Consider the following 22,828-nt stretch of genomic DNA (forward strand, 5'->3'; position numbering starts at 1 on the left):
TTCAGATGCTGCAGTTTACTGATTTCAGGTCATTTTTACCATATGCAATGCTACCTCATAACACAATGGCACTTCATCTTTGTCAGGTTTCCTGGGGAACAGAGCTAGACAGTTAAAAGGTGAAATTCTCAGTTGAAGGGAAGAGTTTTGTTAACTCATCATTTACACCTTGGATTTATAAAAAGCTATAGTTGAAAGTAATATATTTTATATTTCAGATTTGTAGAGGATATCTTGTAATTTTTTCTAAAGGTTATAAATACCTACTGCAAAAAAAGTTAAAACAGAGTTGTGTGTAAGAAAAAAAGTACAAGTCCTTCCCCTCAAATCCTTAAGAATTTTTTGATGTACAGATCTACACATAAACATACATATTTCTATGTATTTGTTTAATATAACTTGTATTTATTCTTTCAACTGATTTTTATTGAATGCCTATTTGAGGTATTTTACGTACTGTAAGGAATTAAACAGACAAAAATTCCTGCCCTTCTGGAGTTTACAGTCTAATAGGGGGAGGTGTACAATAAAATAGTGTTTAAAGGTGATGAGTACTATACAGAAAGGCAGGGAAGAGGTGAATTTTTAAGTAGAGCGGTGAGGGAAGGCCACACTGAGAATGTGGCAGTTGAACAAAGATTTGAACGAAGATTAAAGGAGTTAAGGGGGAAAACCACATGGACGTGTGAAGGAACGGTTTCAGGCAGAGACAACAGTAAGTACAACATATCTTAAGTGCTTGGTGTGTTTAAAGAACATCAAGGAGCCTGGGTGCTGGGACAGAGTAACTAAGGGGGAGAATATTAGGAGGTGTGCTCAGAGATGAAAGGAGATGGAAGGCAGGTTGTGTAGGGACTTGTAGACCCTTTACGAACTTGGGCTGCTTCTCTCAGTGAGTTGGGAAATGTTGGAGGATTTGTAAGCACAGTAATCCAGTTATGTGACGCACATTTTAAAAAGGATTCCTTTGGCTACTCTGTTAAGAATACCCTATAGGGCACAGGGATAGAGGTGGGAGACCAGATGGAAAGCTAATGGGAAAGTCATTCCCATTAGTAGGTGCATAATAATCTGGATGTACTGAAATTTATTTAAGTAATACCTTATTGATGTTCAATTAGGTTGTGTCTAATTTTTTAAGAGGGAAGAGATATGGGGATATATGTATATGTATAGCTGATTGACTTTGTTATAAAGCAGAAGCTACTAGAAAAGATTTTTCAACTCACTTTCTGGTATACACGTCTTTAACAAGCATTTTGGAGTATTTCTGGGTCAAAGGAGATGAGCATTTTACACTTTGAAAATAGTTGCTCTGTTGCTCTCCAAAAAAGGGTCATCCACCGTCAGAAAATGCCCTTCGTACCCTAAGTATTTGTAAACTTCTGTATTTTTCCAAAGGGTAATTTTGGGAGATAACGATCTAAATTATTATTTCAAAAATCATAAACTAAATTTTATTTAACTTAATGTTTGTTTTTAATAAGGAATAATAACTTTAATGAAGGTGTATATTCTGTTTTTTTAGGTTCTCAAAGTTTTTCTGGCATCATTAACTTGGAAAAGCCTGTGATTTGCTCTTTGGCTGCCATAATAAGATATCTGAAAGAATTTAACTTGGAAAAGGTGCTTTCCAAACCCAAGTAAGTGATTTATCAAAAATAAAAAAAGGGTGGTGGTATATTAAAAAACATTTCTTAAATTGAATTTGGTAAGTACTGTTGAATTGAATTTTGTTAAGTACTAGGAAAGAAGTTTACCTGCTCTGGATAGAATATTCTGGGGCAAGAATGAGCTGTGTGGTATTGTTGCTGAAGAATATTAAAAATATTAATTGACATAAATTAAAAGAAAGCTTAAGAATTCTGTCAATTTGTATTCATGATAGGTATTGAATGTATTATAGCGTTGACCACAACACCATAATATAACACTGTGCTTTATACTAATGCACAGTTAATTGAGAAGTAGTATTAAGAAGTGGTATTGAAAAGCATTCATAAAACTTCATCACCTTTCTTATTCTTGGTTTCAATTCTTATTTCACAGACCATAAAGTTGAAGATAAAGAGGACAGCTACTAACATAGACAGCTTTTTTTTAAATTTTTTTAACTTTTTTTTACTTTTGGCTACACTGGGTATTTGTTGCTGCACTCGGGCTTTCTCTAGTTGTGGCGAGCAGGGGCTACTCTTCGTTGCAGTGCGCGGGCTTGTTGCGGAGCACGGACTCTAGGTGCACAGGCTTCAGTGGTTGTGGCACATGGGTTCAGTAGTTGTGGCTCGCGAGCTGTAGAGTGCAGGCTCAGTAGTTGTGGCGCACGGGCTTAGTAGCTCCACGGCGTGTGGAGTTTCCCGGACCAGGACTCGAACCCGTGTACCCTGCATTGGCAGGCAGATTCTTAACCACTACGCCACCAGGGAAGCCCCTTACAGACAGCTTTTTAAAAGAGTGATTAACTTTGTAGAGTTGAGAGATTTAAAAGCTGGCAATTGACATTCTAGGAAAATGCTAGTTTAAAAGCCAGTGGAATAAAAAAAGGGTAGCAGAATAATTTTCTTGCCTTTCCATATTCTACCTTCACTAGCCCCTTATCTTTGGCTCTGTGAAGAATTACCCTATATCATATAGATCCTGGATAAGTAAGCTACTTCCTCTTCTGCAGAGGTGGGGTGGACAGATAGGAGCTATCTCAGTAAAATGTCATTTAGTACCAAGATTGGGAAATCCTTGTCTATGTCTATTTTAATCCCACCCTGAAAGCAATACACTTCCAAGACTTCTACCCAATGCCCTAAGTATTTTGAGGTATTTCTACTCTCTTTAGTCGGAGAGCAAACTATTCTAAGCCCTATGTGAACCCTTGTTCGTCCTACTGTTTCTTGTGGTTCTTTCCCTGATCTCATGTGAGGTCCTCCGCATATTTAAGGATCAGTGCTTGGCCAAAGACTTTGATGGGACCCTTCTGCATCTCTCTGTATGCAGCTCTGTCGTCTCTGACATTCTGTCTCACAACTTCTACTTTCCTTGGTCTGTCCAAAGAGTTAGTCATAGTGTTTACCTCTTTTGTTTTTCTTCTCTCAGGGATCACAGTTCTATGCTGCCTGATGTCCAACTGCCTGAAAACAGTTTTAAATGTATATATATATGTATATATATATACACACACACACATATATATAGTGTGTATGTATATATATATTTGTATAATTTTCTAGTTGTGGTTAAAGGACAGTACTCATGCATTTAATCTTTTACGAATGAAAGCAGAAGTGAGGTGCCATGATTGAACACCATAAAAAAACAACAGAAGAGGGAGATGTGTAAAGTAACATCAGCTATCCTAAAAAATGTCTGTGTTCTGAAACTTCTGGAAAACTAATTTTCACTTAAAAATTAGCAATGGGAAAAGAACCAAATTGGAATCCCGTATAAAATTATAATAAAAAAGAACAAGGAGCAGGATAATGTCCTTACAGAAAGTGAACGCATGCCAGAAAGACATGCCCACAAATTATTATTGTTGTCTGAAATATTAATGAAGTATTTTCCCATGTTACTTGGAAGATTTCTCTGGAAGGTCACACAGGATGAATGCTAGCCAGGCATTGTTTATAAGGTTTATTTCAAAGCACATAAAATTTGGTTTTTTCCCAAAGGATAAATGATTTAGAATTGCTTGATCAGTGATCATATACTGTCGAATTCCTAAGGATGCTGGCAGATATAACCCTGACTTCAAAAGTATATATATAATTCCTAACTATAACCTACTACTTCAAAATGAGCTAAAAGGAAATGATGCTAAATGTGAAAGGACAAATGAGAATAGATGAGAAATAGGAAAGATTTGAAATGAGGTGATAGGATTTGAGAATGAACTATATATTAAAGAAAAAGATCAATTTAGGAATAAAGAGTAAACTAGAAGGAATACAAAAGTAAATAAATACAACAGAGATACTTTTAAGAGAAACAGAATTTGAAAAGAGAGATGCAAGAAAAGATTAACATGGCAAACCCGATGAGACAACTATCCTTAGGAAACCCTACATGCAAGCTTGACCCTTGACCGGCATCTGAGACCTTGCCTTTGGGGAGGGTTTCCAGCATTCTCTGGTAAGAATGGCTCACTGTGCCTAAACGGTTTCTGCAGACAGTATGGTTTATGCTGAACACCTACTTGTTTTCTGGGAGCTGGAATTTTGGTACACGGTGGGGAAGAGGTGCCTATGTGAATGCAGCCCCCAGTGAAAACCCTGGGTGCTGAGTCTCCAATGAGCTTCTCTGGTGGATATTTCACACATGTTGCCACAACTCACTGCTGGGGAAATTAAGTACATCTTGTGTGACTTTACCAGGAGAGGACTCTTGGAAGCTTGCCCTTGGTTTCCTCTGGACTTTGCCTTATGTACCTTTTCCCTTTTCTGATTTTGCTTTGTATCCTTTCACAGTAATAAATCATAGCTGTGAGTATGACTGTATGCTGAGTCCTGTGTAATCTCCTAGTGAATCGTTGGGGATCTGTTATACACCCTTCTTCTTATTTTCTTCTTTCATATGCATACTGGCAGCATTTAGGAATGCAAAGATATTTGTTTTAATTGCAAATAAATTAGAAGTGAATCTACAATAAAACTGAATTTTTGTCGTATGATACAATTTATAATTCATAAATTAACCATCAAAAGGTTAGACAAATGGTGAACGTATGAACTCTGAAAACTACATAGAGAACTATTCTCCACTATAAATTTCATATGTAATGTGGTAGGGTGTCTTTTTTTTTTTTTGGTCTGTTTTCATTTTCAAATAATATTAATAGTATTTAAATAGAATCTTTGTAAGGGGTTGATCTTTCACATAAGGTCTACACCTTTGCTGCCTTTGTCTAAATCAGAAAGATTGGTTTTTGTTTTTGTTTTTTTTAAGTAGTATAGGAATGATGTAGAATCTTAAATTTCTTTGGCAATTTTCAGCAAGAACATTTTTCTCCCATTATAAAACTTGAGGGGATAAAAAGCATCCTTTGTATTATTGTTGTCTGAAATATTAATGAAGTATTTTCCCATGTTACTTGGAAGATTCCTCTGGAAGTTCACACAGGATGAATGCTAGCCAGGCATTGTTTATAAGGTTTATTTCAAAGCACATAAAATTTGGTTTTTTCCAAAAGGATAAATAATTTAGAATTGCTTGATCAGTGATCATATACTGTCGAATTCCTAAGGATGCTGGCAGATATAACCCTGACTTCAAAAGTATATATATAATTCCTAATGGAAATAGACACTGACAGAAGGAAATTTCTTTTGTATTTGTAAGGAAGAGTCAGAACTCCAGAGTACATTATCATCCAAACATATGGGAAACCTGAAGCATAGTTAGTTCTTACAGTTGCTTGGTAATTATCATTCCATAGGAATCAGTCTAACTTAATATTGCCCAGTGGTTGATCTCTTTTATTAAGATCAGTGCAGATGTCAATGCTGCTGAATTGTGGGTCCTTGATGCCAACTAAGCATCCTTCGAGAGTCTGTCTTATTAAGGTACTCAAGTGTTCATTAATCACCCCTAGGGTGTAGGTTAAACCTGTCAAGAACAGGGGAAGTAAATGACTTTTCTTTAAACACATAGGAACTGGTTAGATAGCAACTCAGAGTCCAGGCTAGCAATACTTCCAACTTGTATCTTTGACCATGAAGGTGTGTGAACATCTGTCAGCTGTACAGCAAATCACTGCCTAATTGTTGCTTCCTGAAAATAATGTTTTACATTTTATTACTGTCTCTGGGTGTTTAACATACATTTCTGGGCTTTATGACTCAAAGGAAACCAAACAAACCCAAACTGGCCTCCCCACAGAAAGATGGCAGACCTTTGCTGAGCATATACTTTCTGCTAGGCTCTGCAGGTGCTGCAAAATGTATAAGACACAGAGAACCCATGCCTCCAAGGAGCTTAGATCTATTAATGAGGATAGCAGAAGAAGATAAATTACTGTAATGCAAGGCAAATCAAGTTAACAGTTGTAAGAAGGAGAGAATGGCCTACACACACCTACTATCAGTGTTGGAGTTGCTTCCCTCTAAAAATCATTAACAAGTCATCCTTTGGAAGCTAGGTCAAACCTGTTGCAGGTAAATTACACTGCCAGGGGACAGTGTTCAGTTACTAGGCAACATTCCTAATATGCAGTAAGTTATTTCTTTTTCAGGGCTCTGGAACCTTAGTTGTGGGAGTCATCTAGAAGTGGAGGCATCTCTCAATGAGCACTGGCTCCTTGGGCTCTGATTTTAGGCTCTAGATTCCTGGATGAAAGCTTGCTTCTATAACTGGCTTAAGAAACTGGATTTTATTTACATCTAATTATGGCCATGATGAGTGGGGTTAGTTTTATGATGCAAACACTCATGCTTTCCTTCCAAATAGTTTAGTGACTTGCCGTTATTTTTCTTGCTTGGAAAAATGAGCCATCAAATCTGTAAGTGCTGTGGACAGAAATGTCAAAGGACTGGCTTATAAAGGAAATTAATTACTGGGTTAGTAATGCATTGATTAATATACTTTTTAACATGACAGGCTAATAAGGACAAAATTTGAATTGTGCATACATTTATTAATCACATTGAACTCAATAGTCAAGTTTATTTGAAATTTATTGAATTTTTAATCTAGTTTGGGATAGTTACAGGGACATATGGAGAATGTGAATTCTTTGAACTTAAGGAAGTAATTTCTACTTTTTTCAGTTTTATACGCTACTAAAACATTAGCCACATTAATTTGTGGTCTTAATTATAGAGTAAATAACATTTGCACATACCAGAATGTTGATTAAAAGCTTTTAAAGTGTTTATCAGGATGATCTCATGCTAAAGAATAAGGAGGACGTTTTTAAGTATACTGACATATTTTTCTAGCAAATTGCATACCTTTTCCTGAAGAGACCACCACTTGCTCTGCCAATGATAAAAGACTATGTTTGGTTCTATTACTGGAAATATAAAAAAATTTAAAAATTGTTGGTACCATTACTTCCGTTTCTTGTTCTTGGTTTTTGGTGTGACAACAGCTGTCCTTTCACATCAGTTTACCTAACAGCGCCCAGTGTCGATAGAAGATACTCTCATAATGATGAATATTCTTTTTGGCTTTTTTGGGTTCGATTTCCTATCGCAGGAAATCATGTTACTTGAGTATTTCTAATGCCTAAATTAGTTTTTCTCTTTCTTTATGCACTTGCATCATGGCTCATATTTCATTCTTTTACAGGAATTTTAAACAGTTGTCAGGTGAAATGGAATTTATGACAATTAATGGAACAACATTAAGGAACCTGGAAATCCTTCAGAATCAGGTCAGGTAAACATAAGGCCTATTAGATTCAAAATGGTTTTGAAAAAAAATGTGGGATAAGGTAGCAGTCTGTTCTTAGGTATGCAGGTGAAAACAGTGTTGTCTTCAGCTGGCAGCTCTGCCTGACATCTACTGGTAACTGCAGTGCTCACTTTTTTTGAGGACCAAATACATGAAATACTTACTTGGGGGTTACGTTGGGAGCTATAGAGCTGTGCTTTTTAATGATTGAAGCAACATGTCCATCCTGATAATTTCTTTATCAAATATTTCTTTGGAAAGGCATCATCTTTGGAAATTAATGTAAAGTGGATTTTTTTGGTCTGCTTGGTTATGTTTTTTCTACATACTTTTAACTGATTGTTGAAATGTCTGCGGTCTTACTTCATTATCCAGCATATAAAGCAAGTTTCTCTGATACTCAGTTTGACTGTAAGATGCATAATATTTCACTTCGCAAACTTCCATCATTGTTTACTTGCCCTTTATTGATGAATGAGAAGGGTAATGAAGACATTAAAATTATTGCTTTCATGTATTAAACTATCACTTGGAAATGTGAGATATTATATTGTAAAACTAATGTTATTATAACATAAAGTCACAGAAAGAAAAAGCAGTTCCAAGTCATTTGAGTAAGTAGTGGAAAAGCTGAACCATCTGCTGTGAATCACTAGAACTGCTGTGAATTAAAGTAAATGCTGAATGTATTCTCCTGACTCCTGGATTTGTATATTGCTGTCTAGTTTCTCTCACTTGGTTTCTCCCTCTGCCAGGCTGTCCTTGTATACTGGAGTCAGCCTTCCTTTTATGCAATAACATTTTTATCATGTCATTCTGTCATCCGGAAGTTGAGTATATTTCCCGCAAGTCTTTCTCATCAACTCTGTAAACATCCCCGAGGTAGCAGACAAAAGGGCATTTCTGGGGTGAAGAAGAGCCCACAGTCAAAGCCTGCAGACACAGCCCTGGTATTCCAAGATTTCTTTACTTCTGCCACATCCTCCCTGTTCACATCCTTTACAGTGGAGTCAGTTCTGAAATCAAATTCCTAAGGCAAAAATCATCCGTCATCAGAATACCCTCTAAAATCCCTTTCTTTATCAGGACTTGGGCCCTTGTAGAAATAGAAGCTGAGAATTAGCATCTTCTGCTTGTCTTTGTGCTTGGGCTTTGTCCTCCTTTACCATAGAGCAATGGAAAGGGGTCATGAGGAGGGAGCTGGTTGCCAGGGAGAGCAAAGGTGTAACAGGACTCAGGTCTCCCCCAGCTCTCCCTCTCTTGTCTGAGCCTGCTTCTCCAATGATGCCAGGTAATTAGAGAATGATTCCCCTCCACCGTACTCTTCCTGGGACCTTTTACTGTGGTCCAGGCAGTCGGGCTCTCGTCTCAGGAAGGGATGGTGCAGTCACTGATGTGGGTTCTCCTCATAGGTCTGCTCTGCCTGCCCAGCTCCGCAGGGAGCCTTCCATGACCACTGTAGTTTCTGTGTGTGCTCTGCTTTAAACTCCTAAGGCCTGGAGAGGTTATAGCACACTTTTTATAGTTGATTTCTGCCAGGTGGCATTGTGTCCTCATTAGGAGTCTTTTCTCCCACACTTGGATGTAAGTGCCCTGAGGGAGGGACCATGTCTTAATATACCTTTGCCAGTTATTCTGTTGAGCACACAGGAGGTATTCTGTAAGTACCTGCTCATTGATTTGAAGGAAAAGGAAAGAGTAAAAACAAAAAAAAAAAACAAAACAAAATCAGGTGAAAACAACTTTATGTTCCAAATAGAACTTAAACCTATTATTAGACATTTTATACTACAGTGAAACCTTGGTAAAATTTAATACCATCTCTAGTTAATTGTAAAATTTTTTTAATGGCTTAACTTTAAAGTGGCAAAGCATAGATAAATTTTTGCTAAGGATTTAATAAAACAGACTAAAATCAAACCCTTCAGGGGTACAGTCCTAGAGTGCAGTACAGGTTCACTTCTCTCCTTAAACTTGTACAGTGTTGTCATGAGAGTATCTGTCTTTAGAATGGCAACCCTTAGGTAGTGGGAGATACTGAACTGCCAGAGGAAAATGAAATTATCTTCACTGTGCTTTCCAAGGCAGGAAAGGATGCAGTTATATTTTTGAGATGTTTAGGATAAACACTTCAAAAGAGACTTCTCAATAATTTATTGTTAGTTAACTAAAAACTATACATAGATTATATCTTTCTTGTGTAAAATATAAGTACTTTGTGTGTGTATATAAGGATGTGTGTATGTATACATTCATTCATCTGACATTAAATGAACACCTGTTTTGAGCTCTGTTTTATGCTAGGGCGTATCATTTAAAATTGGGGTCTATGGAATAATGAGGATGCATGAACAACTAGCAGTTTTGGTACAAATACAATCATCTAGTTAATAAACCTTGTTTTCTGGTCTTTTTTAGACTGATATGAAAACCAAAGGAAGTTTATTTTGGGTTTTAGACCATACTAAAACTTCATTTGGGAGACGGAAGTTAAAGAAGTGGGTGACCCAGCCACTCCTTAAACTAAGGTAAAAGGAATTGTCTTTTGTGTGTTTAATCTGAACACTGTTTTCAATTGGGGAAGATTTTATTTTGTATCTGGCAATAGACTATTATCGGGAAGATTTTTTTCCTTGTCCCTAACAACGAGCCTGCTTTCAGTTGGAAGACATGGGGTCTGCCCGGAGAAAGTGAGTTAACCAGTTAGTTGGGGTCATCAGTAGCATAAGGGTGTAGGGAGAGAGAGGCTGGGGCGATGGGGCACTGCCTTTTGTTGAGGGCTTTGAGGACTGGGCTGAGGAGCTGGTAGCCAGAGGAGGTTAATCCAGTGATTCTGCACATGGGAGTGATAGGATCAGAGCTGGCTTGTGTGTGGGAGCAGACAAAGTGGTCATGGGTGGGGAACAAGTTAGCAAGTTCATGGAGAGGTTCTGAGGACCTGAGCTAAAGAAGTAACAGTAGGAATCGGAAAGAGGGCTTAGATGTGAGATGTTTAAGAAGGTAGGATGAGTAAACTAGGTGTGCTTTCAGGGAAGGTAGGTGAGTCTGGTGCCTAAAACACAGTGGTTTCCAAGCTTGTCTGCACGTTGGAATCACCTGGGTAGCTTTGAAATACTTAACGCCTGTATCCAGCCCCCAGATATTGTGATTTCAGTGGCCTCCAGTGTGGCCTGGGAGTTGGAATTTTTAAAAGCTCCCAGATGATTCTGACATGCAGATAGATTTGGGAGCTGTGACCTATGCCTGTCACATAGTAGGAGTCCAAATAATGTTGACTGACGGACTGAATGAATGAATGCTATTATTTATTGTGCTTTTACTATGTACCAGTATTTAATATTCAGAATCATCCTCTGAGGGTGGGTCCTTGAGATGAGTAAACAGATTCAGAGAGCTTCAGTAACTTGCTTGATGTTTCACAGCTGGTAGAGCCTAGATTTAAAATCAGCATTGAATCCATCTTGAACAGCTTCCCATATGGACGGACCAGAGAGAGTGTAGTGCTGGTGCTGTTAGTGGGCTCTGTCAACTGAGTCAGCCCCACTAAGGCTGCAGCTCACCACCCCCTAGCCAGCCCACCGTGTTCTCACCTTTGCAGTGGTACGGTACCTCCTCACAGGGCTGCGGTAAGGAATAGAATGAGGCAGTAATCTTCACTGCCAGTTTTGAGCTCTTTATCATACAGCCAGCACTATGCTAGGGGCTTTACGTGCATCGTCTCTTAAACTGCACAGCAGCCTCACTAATGGCTGCATCTTATGCTGTGCTTAGTAAATAGCCATCTTTGGCAAAGGATAGCAGATGCTGTTACTGTTAGTCCTAAGCTTTAAGATACTGTTCTGATGATGATTGGCTACTAAGTCACTTCAGCTTTTAGTGGGTCATTACGGTTTCTTTTCTTGACCATAAAGACCTTCGGACAGGGGTAACTGACTAGGTAAAGAAGGAATTCTGAAAATGGAAGTATCTACTTTGGTTCAGTATTCGAACAAGATAAAGATACCTCATGGAGCAAAAGCAGACAAGATGGCTTTCTGTAGATAGTGTGCGGACAGCAATATAAGGGGTGTTGCCTTCTGGTTGATAGAAAGGCATCTAAAGCATCCACATTATTATTTTTATTTTATTTGGTTGGTTGAAATATTCAACAGAAACAGACTTGCTAGCAGACTTTTACATGCAAATTAAATTTTTTATTTCTGTTGTTAAATTTGTTTTGTATAAACAGGATTAATTTGAGATAAATTCAGTAGATCATGTTGTATGCTCTTTGGGGGTTGATCATGTACTCTTTGGGACCCTCCTTTCCCAAAAAGGCTGAGAGAAGGTACTCCATGCATTGAACTCCAGTGCTTTCAAGTATGAACTTTAGACCAGCCTAAAACATATATAGCTGAAAACAGGCACACAAAACTTCTTCCTTTGCCATTTTTATTTTAAGTCATAGTTTAAAAACTTTAAGCTTCCTAATCCATTAAAATTGAATTCAGGGACTTCCCTGGTGGTCCAGTGGTTAAGAATCTGCCTGCCAGTGCAGGGGATGAGGGTTCGATCCCTGGTCAGGGAACTGAGATCCCACATGCCATGGGGCTGAACTCGTGTGCCATAATTAGAGAGCCTGCATGCCACAACTACAAAGCCCATGCCCCACAACTAGAGAGAAGCCTGTGCACCACAACTAAGACCCGACACAGCCAAAAATAAATAAATAAATATTAATAAATAAAAATGTGCTTATAAAAAAATTGACTTCAAAAGAATTCCAGTTATATCTTAATTGCACTTGCCATGTCTTCCAAACAAATACCCAGAGAAAATCTTCAGCTGATTAGTCAGTAGTTCAGCTATATATTTATTGTTGTTGTTGTTTTAGTACTAACATTAGGTGCCATGCATCCAGGCTAATATTCTGTCTCTGACATAGGCAGCCAAAGGTTAGTTTAGAGCCTAGTTTTCGTCTATAGTGAGATCATACAGCAAATAATTGGTGACAAGGGAACTTAGCAAGCTATAAGGTGGATCTCCCAAAGTTCTTCAAGAGCCATTATTTGTCAGTCATCCATGAATTCTCTTAAATCCTTTAGGACCTTTTTAACATTTTTAACCTATTTTAGCTTCCAGGGCAATCACACAGTTCATAAATTCAGGACCAAGTGTTTCAAGTTTCAGAGGATTTTCCACTCCCACTACTTTTTATTCTATAAAATGGCCTCTTTGGTGCAAATTTTTCTAGTGACTTTCTAGAAAGTACAAATGGCTTTTACCCTATACTTACTGATTCAAAGAATTCACTTGGGTTATTGAGGTCAGATGTTACTCTACTGAAACCACATTGGCCTTTATAAATAGGTTATGCTTTCTTATGTGTTGTGCCCCGTACATTTTATCAGTTCTGTAATTTTAGGCAAGAAGATTCTTCAGTGTAGGTCTCTGGCTTCTTATAACCGAATGCCATGTTGGCAAGCCATTAGTCCTAAGACCTTTTAAAATTAAATTATATTGAATTCATTTTTTTCGAGATTCCATCTTTGAATTTCTTCTGCTTCTTTTAGTTGATATGGTCTTGTCAATCTTTTATACATATACCATAGGTACTTTATTGGTTTTCTCCACAAGCCCCAAAATGCAAATTCTGCTTGTAAATAGTGACTGGTTGGGAGGGGGGAGGGGCAGAAAACTTTGAAAAATGTGGGATGAGTATCTAAAATGGTATTTTAGGCAAAATATTAATTTCCAAGGCAGATTTGGTCATCTCAGAAGAGTATTCAAGATTCAGTAACTTACCCTATGTTTTGAAATATTAAGCAAAGGTAAGTTCTGAGTTTTCTCCGTGAGTACCTCTTCTTCTGCCTGCACCTTAAGTGTTGATGTTACCCGTGGTTCTTTCCTGGGGCATCTTCTTACTTTCAACACTACTTAGGATCTTATCTGTGGCCATGGCTTCTCCTGTAACTCATGTGCAGATGACTTTGTCTCCATTATCTCCCGCAGCTCCAGACCCACACATCCACTAGCATGTCTCTGCCTCAGGAAATGTTCAACATGAGTATGCAGAACAAATTGGAAATAAGACATTTCCTTCAGTGAGATAGTGATTTCTTGGAAATGCAGCTGTGTGTCTGTGTGTGTGTGTGTGTACATGTGTGTGCAGGTGTGCATACACACTTAAGGAACAGCAGATTATTAACCACAAAGGGAACCTGAGAAATCAGTTCCTCCCCTTCTAGTGGATGAACTATTTTGATCAATGATGAAAACATTGTCTCTCTGCAAGAAGTAGTAGTATATCATCTTGCCTTTTTGTAAAATCACTTTTTATGAAAGGCACTCAGATGAAAGCCCTTTCACGAAAGACTTTTTATTAAGGAAACTAAGCATCTCCATGCCTCTGGTGTTGCCCTTCTCTGTTTCTATCTGCATTACCCAAAGATGATTTTTTTTAAATGTATATCTGATTATGTTTTGCTCCCTACTATTTACGGTTCTCACAGCACACTAAGGTGTGATATATTTCTGGACCTTTGTACAGTCTGTTCCCTTTTTCTAAAGTGGAAACTACTCATTTTTGTCTCCCTTACTTGCTGGCTGCTTCTTCAGAGTTTCCTTTGCTCACTGTTCATCTTCTCTGTATCTTTCAAATGTTGGAGTTCCTGAGGCCTGAACCTTAGGAGCTCAGCTTTCTTCCTTCCCTTATCCTTCCCTCCCCTTCTCTTCTCTCCAATGAACTTACCTATGCCCATGACCATAAATATCAAAATGTCAGTGATTCTCAAATTTGTATCTTTGGTCCTTACTCTCCTCTATTCTCCAGGCTTATATATTCAACTCAGGCTCCTAAACACATAGGTGTATCACAGGCATCTCAAACTTAACGTATTCAACCCTATTCCTCCTCCTGGTTCCCTGTCCCCTCCACCTAATGCGTTGCTTGGGCCAGAAACCTGGGAGTTACTCTGGACATTTCCTTTTGACAACCACATCCAATCTAATACTAAGTCCTATGCTTTTACCTCTAAAATATATCCAGAGACTGTGCATGTCTTGCCATCTTGACTGCAGTCAGTCCCACGTGGACCGCTGCAGTATCCTCCTAACTGATCTCTTTTTTGAAAATAAAAGCTGAATCATGTTACTCCTCTGCCTTAAACTCTTCACTGGCTTTCCATTGTGCTTCAAATAAAATTAAAATTCCTAAACATGGCTGTTCTGTCCGACTCTCCTCTGCATTCATGCATTCATTGTCGTCTGTTCACTCTGGCCTTCCTTTAGTTCCTGAGCATCCCAGAGCTTTTTCTCTTCTCATGGTCTCTGCATTTACTCGTCTCTCTACCTAGAATATTCTTTTCTTTCTCTTCAGTTTTTACACAGCTAACTGCTTTATTCTTTAGGTTTTACCTTAAAGTGTTCTTCGGAGAGCTTTTCTCTGACCTCCTGATCTAAATTATGTTCTTCGTATTATTCTTGGATAGTGTATAGGACTTACTATGATTGGTATTTGTTTATCAGAGTTTGTTTAATATCTGCCCGTCTCACTCAACTGTGTGTTTCATTTATAACAAGCAATTGATAAGTATTTTTCCCCTGTGCTCATTTTTCTACATTTGCACTTTTTAAACAAAATCTGTATTATTAGTGTCAAATACACATAATGTAAAATTTATCTTAATCATTTTTATGTGTACATATCATTAAGTACAGTACATTCATTAAGTACATTTTAAGTGTATTAAATACGTTAGTATTGTGCAACCATCACCACAGTCCATCTTCAGAGCTCTTTTCATCTTGCAAAACTGAAACTCAGTACACGTTCATGAATAACTTCTCAGTACTCATTTCTCCTAAACTCTGGCAAACACCATGTTACTTTCTGTCTCTATGAAGTTGACTATTATAGGTACCTCATATAAGTGGAATAACACAAGGTTTGTATTTTTGTGACTATCTTACCACTTAGCATAATATCTTCAAGGTTCATTCATGTTGTAGCATATATCAGTATTCCTTTTTTTAAGTTGAGGTATAGTTGTATAGTAGATTCACAACATTATCACTGTGTTGTATACCTGAAACATATAATATTGTAAAACATAGTGATTGAATATTTTTATAGATTATATTCAATTTAAAGTTATTACAAAATAATGGCTATAATTCCGTTTGTACAATATATCCTTGTTTATTCTATACATAATAGTTTGTATCTCTTAATCTCATACCCCTATCTTGCCCCTCCACCTTTCCCTCTCCCCCTTGGTATCCACCAGTTTGTTCTCAATGTCTGTGGAGTCTATTTCTGTTTTGTTATATAAATTTGCTTGTTTTATTTTTTAAATTTCACATATAAGTTATAGAGTAGAATATTTGTCTTTCTCTTTCTGACTTATTTCACAAGCATAATACTCTCTAGGTCCATCCACATTCTTGCAAATGGCAGAATTTTATTCTTTTTTATGGCTGAAGAATATTCCATTGTATAAATATACTAGATCTTCTTTATCGATTCATCTATTGATGGACATTTAGGTTGCTTCCATTTCTTGGCTATTGTAAATAATTCTGCAATGAACATTGGGGTGTATGTATCTTTGTGAATTAGTGTTTTTGTTTTCTTTAGATATATACCCAGCAGGAGAATCGCTGGATCATATGGTAGTTCTACTTTTAGTTTTTTGAGAAACCTCCATGCTCTTTTCCATAGTGGCTGCACCAATTTACAGTCTCGCCAACAGTGTATTAGGGTTCCCTTTTTCCATATCCTCTCCAGCATTTGTTATTTGTAGACCTTTTGATGATAACGATTTTGACAGGTGTGAGGTGATATCCCCTTGTACTTTTGATTTGCGTTTCTCTGGTGATGAGCGACGTTGTTCATCTTTTCATGCGTCTGTTGGCCATCTGTATATCTTCTTTGGAAAAATGTCTGTTCAGGTCTTCTGCCCACTTTGGAATCCGGTTGTTTTTATTTTATTTTTTTTGATATTGAGCTGTATGAGCTGTTTTTATATTTTGGATATTAGCTCCTTATTGGTCATATCATTTGCAAATATTTTCTCCCGTTCAGTAGGTTGTCTTCTAATTTTGTTGATGGTTTCCTTTGCTGTGCGAAAGCTTTTAGGTTTAATTAGGCACCATTTGTTTATTTTTGCTTTTCTTTCTTTTGCCTTAGGAGACGGATCCAAAACAATATTGCTACAATTTATGTCAAAGAGTGTTCTGCCTATGTCCTCTTTTAGGAGTTTTACGGTTTCAGGCCTTTCATTTAAGTCTTTAATCCATTTTGAGTTTATTTTTGCATATGGTGTGAGGAATGCTGTCATTTCATTGATTTACATATAACTGTTCAGTTTTCCCAGTACCACTTACTGAAGAAGCTGTCTTTTGTCCACTGTACATTCTTGCCTTCTTTGTCATAGATTAATTGACCATACGTACATTAATTGACCATGGGCTCTCTATTCTGTTCCATGGATCTATGTGTCTGCTTTCTGTACCAATATCATACTGTTCTGATTACTGTGGCTTTGTAGTATAGTCTGGTAAGTATTTATTGAATGGATAATGAAAAGAAAGTCCTTAAAGTCATTAAAGTCCTAACTCAGACTCCTCCTTTGAGAAGTCCTCCTTCTCCTTCCTCCCGCTATAGAAAGTTATCTCCTCTCAATTATGTCCTGTTTCTTACTACTCCACCCCAAACACACACATAGAATACACTGGCAGCTCATAGTACTTTGAATATAACAGATGATTAAGAAATTATGAACAAATGAATCCATTTGAAAATCTTAGGGTTCTCAGTAGGCTTTGAAAATAAAGACAAACCTATATAAGGGAAGTTTAATTTTCTGAGAAAAACTTCTTGATTTTAAAAGAACCTTAGAAGCAGTTTTCTTTCATGTGATTCCTTGTTTTAGTGCCACAGACTTGAGTCTGAGAAATCATTTCTTCTCTTTTAGTGGAATAATTGCTTGTTCAGGTGTGAAAACATTGTACTTAACAGTGGAAGAAATGGTGTGGCGACATCTTACATTCTTGTCAAACCCCTAGTGGAATTAAAATAGATAGAAGTTGATCAGAGAAAGTCATGTGACTTAGTAAGGAAGCCAGGCTGGGCGACAGGAAGGGGCTATCATCCACCTCAGGCATAGCTAGTTTTAAGTATCATGTAAAAAGGTCTAGCTCATAACTCTAAACCCATCTGAATCAGAATTTATTTGCTTAGAAATATTTGGGGTCAACGTGATTTTCATATGGCTCTTAAAGACCATACCTGTAGAATCTGAATTACATAATTGGTGATTTAGACAGTGTATTAGTTTACTATGGCTGCTGAAACAAAAGTACCACAAACTGGGTGGCTTAAATGGCATAAATTTGTCACACAGTTCTGGAGGCTAGAAGTCCAAGATCAAAATGTCAGTGGGCCTGTGAGGGAGAATCTATTCAGTGTCTCTCTCTTAGCTTCTGGTGGTTTGCTGGCAATCTTGGGTGTTACTTGGCTTGGAGATGTGTTGTCTTTTATCTCTGCCTTTATGTTCACATAGTATTCTCCCTGTGTGCATTTCTCTTCATGTGGCATTCTTTTAATAAGAATATAGTCAAATTGGATTAGGGGCCTACCCTATTCTAGTATGACCTCATCTTAACTAATTACATCTACAATAACCCTGTTTTCAAGTAAGGTCACATTCTGAGGTACGGAGGTCTTCAACATATATTTTTGGGGGGACACAGTTCAATCCATAACAGATAGGCTCAGTTATTTCATATCTTTCCTCCTCTTGGCATGGGCAGGTCAAATGTACACATCTCTGGAATGGAAACAAGTGTTTTGATGATTATTTAAATGTATCACACATTTATTCAATATCTGTAGTGAGGTTGTAAAGAACACTGAATTTTGTAAATTGCAAACATTATGCAATTTTGCTCCTATAGTACAGTATTCTGAAAAATCTTTACTCTCCCTTACCTTTGAAAAACATTCTGGATTGTATCTGTCCAGGTGAAGATATTTATGCAAAATGTTAGATTGATTTTAGGGATGAAAAGGAGACATATTTTTTTAAAAAAAGAAAGGGAAATGTTTTGGTAGAAAGGAGCAGACGTCCAAATCTAAGAGTTGAGGAAAGAAGAGTAGCCAAGGTGGGAAGAGGGAAGTGCTGAGGCTTGAGAGGTGAGGTCTGTTCCTCTGTAAACTAGTCTCTGTGTGGGGGGAAGCAGAAGATGAAAACTCAGGAGGATCATGTGAGTGGAAAGAAAATGGCAGAAAGGGAAACCAGTGTCTAACTGGTGTTTCATCTGGTTTTTCAGCTGCATTTTTCATCTGTGTTATCTCTGTTCTTTCAACTATCCTCAGAGATGGTTACTGCTTCTATTTTATAGATGAGAAAAAACTGACACTCAGGTTCATTAACCGAGATCATCCAGCAAAGCACAGAGGGCCATGTCTGAAAGCACAGTTTTGGAGTTAATGAGACACTTGAGCTTGTTCTGATTCCCTCATTCAGTTGTGTCACTTGGGTCAAGTTATGAACTTTTGTACACCTCAGTTTCTTTACCTGTAAAATGGGAATTGCATTACCTACCCCATAGTGGTGTTGTGAGGACCAAATAAGATGGTACATATAAAGGATTACTGTGGTTCCTGACATCAGTTGTGCAGTCAAGAAGATAGCTGTGGACTTTGTGATACCAAAAACTTGTAAGAAACCTAGCTATTAGTAGGGGAATGGAAAAATAGTTATCTGGTCATACATTAGAATATCATATGGCAGTTAAAATGAATGACTCAAGTCTACATGTTTCAATGTGGATAAATCTCATAAAAACAATGTTATAAAAGAATACATAGAGCACAGTAACCATTTATCTGAACTTTGTAACACATCTGTGTTGTTTAGGGGTTCAGACATAAGTGGTAGAAATATAAAAATAGGAAGTAGAAAGGATATTTACTAACATCAGGAAAATGGTCACTTCTGGGAAGGGAGGAAAGGGAAAGAAATACAGCTGGGGTAGTGTTTTATGTGTGTTTGCAATGTTTTATTCTTAAAAAGTAAATAATATAGAGAATATAATACGTACACACACACACATACACACACACACACACACACACACACACACGAATTTTTTAAATGGTACTGCTACCACCCCTTCACCCCCATTCTGATCAGGTGAAAGTGAGATTCAAACCCAAGCCCATCTCTCTGGAAAGCCCATGTTAGACTTGAGAGCATCTGTTTTCCACCACATCTTGTTTTAGAAAGATGGGAAGACAGTCATAAGATGACCTGGCTGGGGGGCTTCCAGTCGTGACAGGAAGGAGGCTGTGTGCCCATGATGTCAGTTGTCCAGTATCTGTCCTGGTCAGTTCTTCTGAATCTGGTACTTCCCTGTATTTTATCTTTTGCCTGTAGCTATAGTCAGAATCATGAGGAGAATTTTCAAGGACCACTGGTAAAGAGGTAGAGCCTTTGTGTGAGTCCCTTCTCAAATGACGCAACCATTAGCATTTGAGGACTGTCATTGTATGTGGTTGGGCTTGGATCACAGCCTTTCTCTTTTATTTAATACTTTAACTTGTCTGAGTCCTGGGAATTTAGGAAGCTCAACTTTCTGTTCTGATTGACCAAGTGCACATTAACACTTAGTAGTATAAGATAGTTATTTTAAACTTATTTATTTATTTTTGGCTGTGTTGGGTCTTCGTTGCTGCTTGCGGGCTTTCTCTAGTTGCGGTGAGCGGGGGCTACTCTTTGTTGTGGTGCATGAGCTTCTCACTGCGTTGGCTTCTTTTGCTGCAGAGCATGGACTCTGGGTGCACGGGCTTCAGTAGTTGTGGCACGCAGGCTCAGTAGTTGTGGCTCGCAGGCTCTAGAGCACAGGCTCAGTAGTTGTGGCGCATGGGCTTAGTTGCTCCGTGGCATGTGGGATCTTCCCGGACCAGGGATCAAACCCATGTCCCTTGCATTGGCAGGCAGATTCTTAGCCACTGTGCCACCAGGGAAGTCCCAGATAGTTATTATTAATTTTGTATTATTTAGTGTCAATGACAGTGTTCCTGCTCTCAAGGAGTTTCTAATCTAATTTGGTCAAGGTGTAATCTAATGAGGAGAAGGAGATGCAAGTGATGGAAACTTTTATACCTAAAATAAAATGCTGCGACTCACTGTATAGCTCAATAACATAATTAGAACAAATGAAGAATACTTTTATAATTCAAATTAGATTTTTATAAAACTGCTTAAGAGAATTAAGCATGCTAAGTTTATTCTTGGCATTTAAATCACACCAATATTTAAGAAAATTGAAAATTGTTGGTTTTAGGAAATAGGTCCTTGACTAGATTTTTGTGTAATTTTCTAAAGTACATTTTAGTGATAGTTAATCTTGTTGAATAATTAAATGACTTTTATTTTGGTAAACCCATATGTTTAGAGTATTAATATTTGTATGTCTAATTTATAGCCCTGGCCTAAATGACAAAGTAATAGAATATTATATATTTGCTCCACTTAACATTTAGTTTATATTAGCAAAACTAAATGCCATTTTAACTCTGGAACTTCCTGAAATTAATTACACGAGGAGGCTCTGTTTATTCTTTGTGGTTTCCCATGTTCCATGAACCTGCCAACAAATGTTCACCTGTGGTGACTCTGCTCTTACTCAGCCCAGTGAGACACACTACTTCTCATAAATGGGAAGGAAGAGTGGTGGGTGAAGCATAACTGGGAGCTGTGACTGATTGGTGTTGACCCCATGCCTCTTTTCCTTTGCTGTGTGGATGCGAGTGAGAGCAGAGAAGGGGACTGCTGCCACCAAGAAAAAAGTGGCCCTAAATGCCTCTTACCCAAACGTCTGCCCTGTTATTGCATATGGATTAACCAGCATCTTTTGGGATGCAGTCTATTCAGGAACATTTAGCTGGTCTCTGCTTTGTACTATAGTTGCCAAGTTTCCAAGAATTCTTAACCACAGGCCCACCTTCACTCAGGTTTGTTATTTTAATTTGTTTTATCTCTGTGGTCTGGCAATTTCTAAGTTATGAAATTTATTTAAAATTGTCCCATTGTGCATTATGGTTCCTAGCGAAAGCAAATACACGTCCTCCCTGAAGGGATACACTCTCATCTAGGCCTCCTAGGAATTTCAAAGAGCAAGTTCTGCTGTAAGCTCATAAACTGTAATTACAAAAGATGTGGAGAAACAAGTAATCATGAGTTGAGTCAGCAGAAATTATAAAACAGTAGACTTAGAATCCCAAGACCTTCAGATAAGGGAATTATAAAGATAAATATTGAACCACCAAGTTAAAAAAAATACAAAAGAGAATAAAAACATGAGCACAGAACAAAAATACCATCAAAAGAGATCAGGTTGATTTTTTAAGAAGAACTACATACAACTTTTAGAAATGGTGGGTGGGTTAGACCAGAATAGATGCAATATCTGAATTCCAAGATGATATCTGAAGAAATTACCTAGAGTGTAGCACAGAAAGATAGTGTGATCAGAGATAGAAGAGATTGAAAGACAAATCAGGTCTAACATAATCCTCATCAGATTTCCAGTAGAAGAAAATGAGAATAGGAAAAGAGAGACAGTATTCAAAGAGATAGAAGATGAGAGTTTCTCATATTTCATGAAAGATGTGACTCCTTAGGTTTAGAAAACACAATTGAATCAAAGTGCAATTGAAAACAAACAAGAATTCCACATTTTGCTAAATCATGATGAAACTACACATAACAGTGAATCAGAGACAAAAATCCTATAGAGAGCAAAGAAAGATCACCTGTAAAGTAATGGAAATTATATAACTGATTTGATTTCTAATTTCTACCTGTTCTGTAATTCATCTGCTTTCTTTTGACAATGTCTTTTGAATTTATTATTTTTTATCATTCAGCCCCACACCCCACAAAGCTTGGTAGTTTTTATGTCTCTTCCTGTTGTCTGTTGTTTCTATTGCTTCTTACTCATCTCATTTCTTTTTATGCTTGAATGCTGGTTATATTATTTAGAAATTTTATTTTTAAGAATAAAGTGAGAGAGCAGCACTATTTACAATAGACAAGACATGGAAACCACCCAAGTGCCCATCATCAGACAATTGGCTTAAGAAGATGTGGTATATATATATGCAATGGAATATTACTCAGCCGTTAAAAATGAGTGAAATAATGCCATTTGCAGCAATATGATTGGACCTAGAGAATATTATACTTAGTGAAAGTCAGAGAAAGACAAATACTATATGATATCACTTATATGTGGAATCTAAAGATAATACAAATAAATTTATATATAAAACAGAAACAGACTCACAGACACAGAAAACAAACTTATGGTTAACAAAGGGGAAGGGGAGGGAGGGAGGGAGGGACAAATTAGGAGTATGAGATTAACAGATACAGACTACTATACATAACAATAGATA

At 37.5% G+C, this 22,828-nt stretch overlaps 1 protein-coding gene across 3 annotated transcripts in view; it reads left to right on the forward strand.

Annotated features, from left to right (window-relative positions):
* MSH3 (mutS homolog 3) overlaps nt 1–22,828 on the forward strand; it is a 181,314-nt gene that overhangs the window by 59,402 nt on the left and 99,084 nt on the right. For all 3 annotated transcript variants that reach the window (XM_079916011.1, XM_079916010.1, XM_079916012.1), the window contains exons 10-12: nt 1,529–1,643; nt 7,276–7,360; nt 9,799–9,908. In XM_079916011.1, the coding sequence (XP_079772137.1) occupies nt 1,529–1,643; nt 7,276–7,360; nt 9,799–9,908 (310 nt within the window). The remainder of the gene's footprint in view (nt 1–1,528; nt 1,644–7,275; nt 7,361–9,798; nt 9,909–22,828) is intronic.

Source organism: Stenella coeruleoalba (assembly GCF_951394435.1).
Source record: "Stenella coeruleoalba genome assembly, chromosome: 3".
In the NCBI taxonomy this organism is placed as follows: Eukaryota; Metazoa; Chordata; class Mammalia; order Artiodactyla; family Delphinidae; genus Stenella; species Stenella coeruleoalba.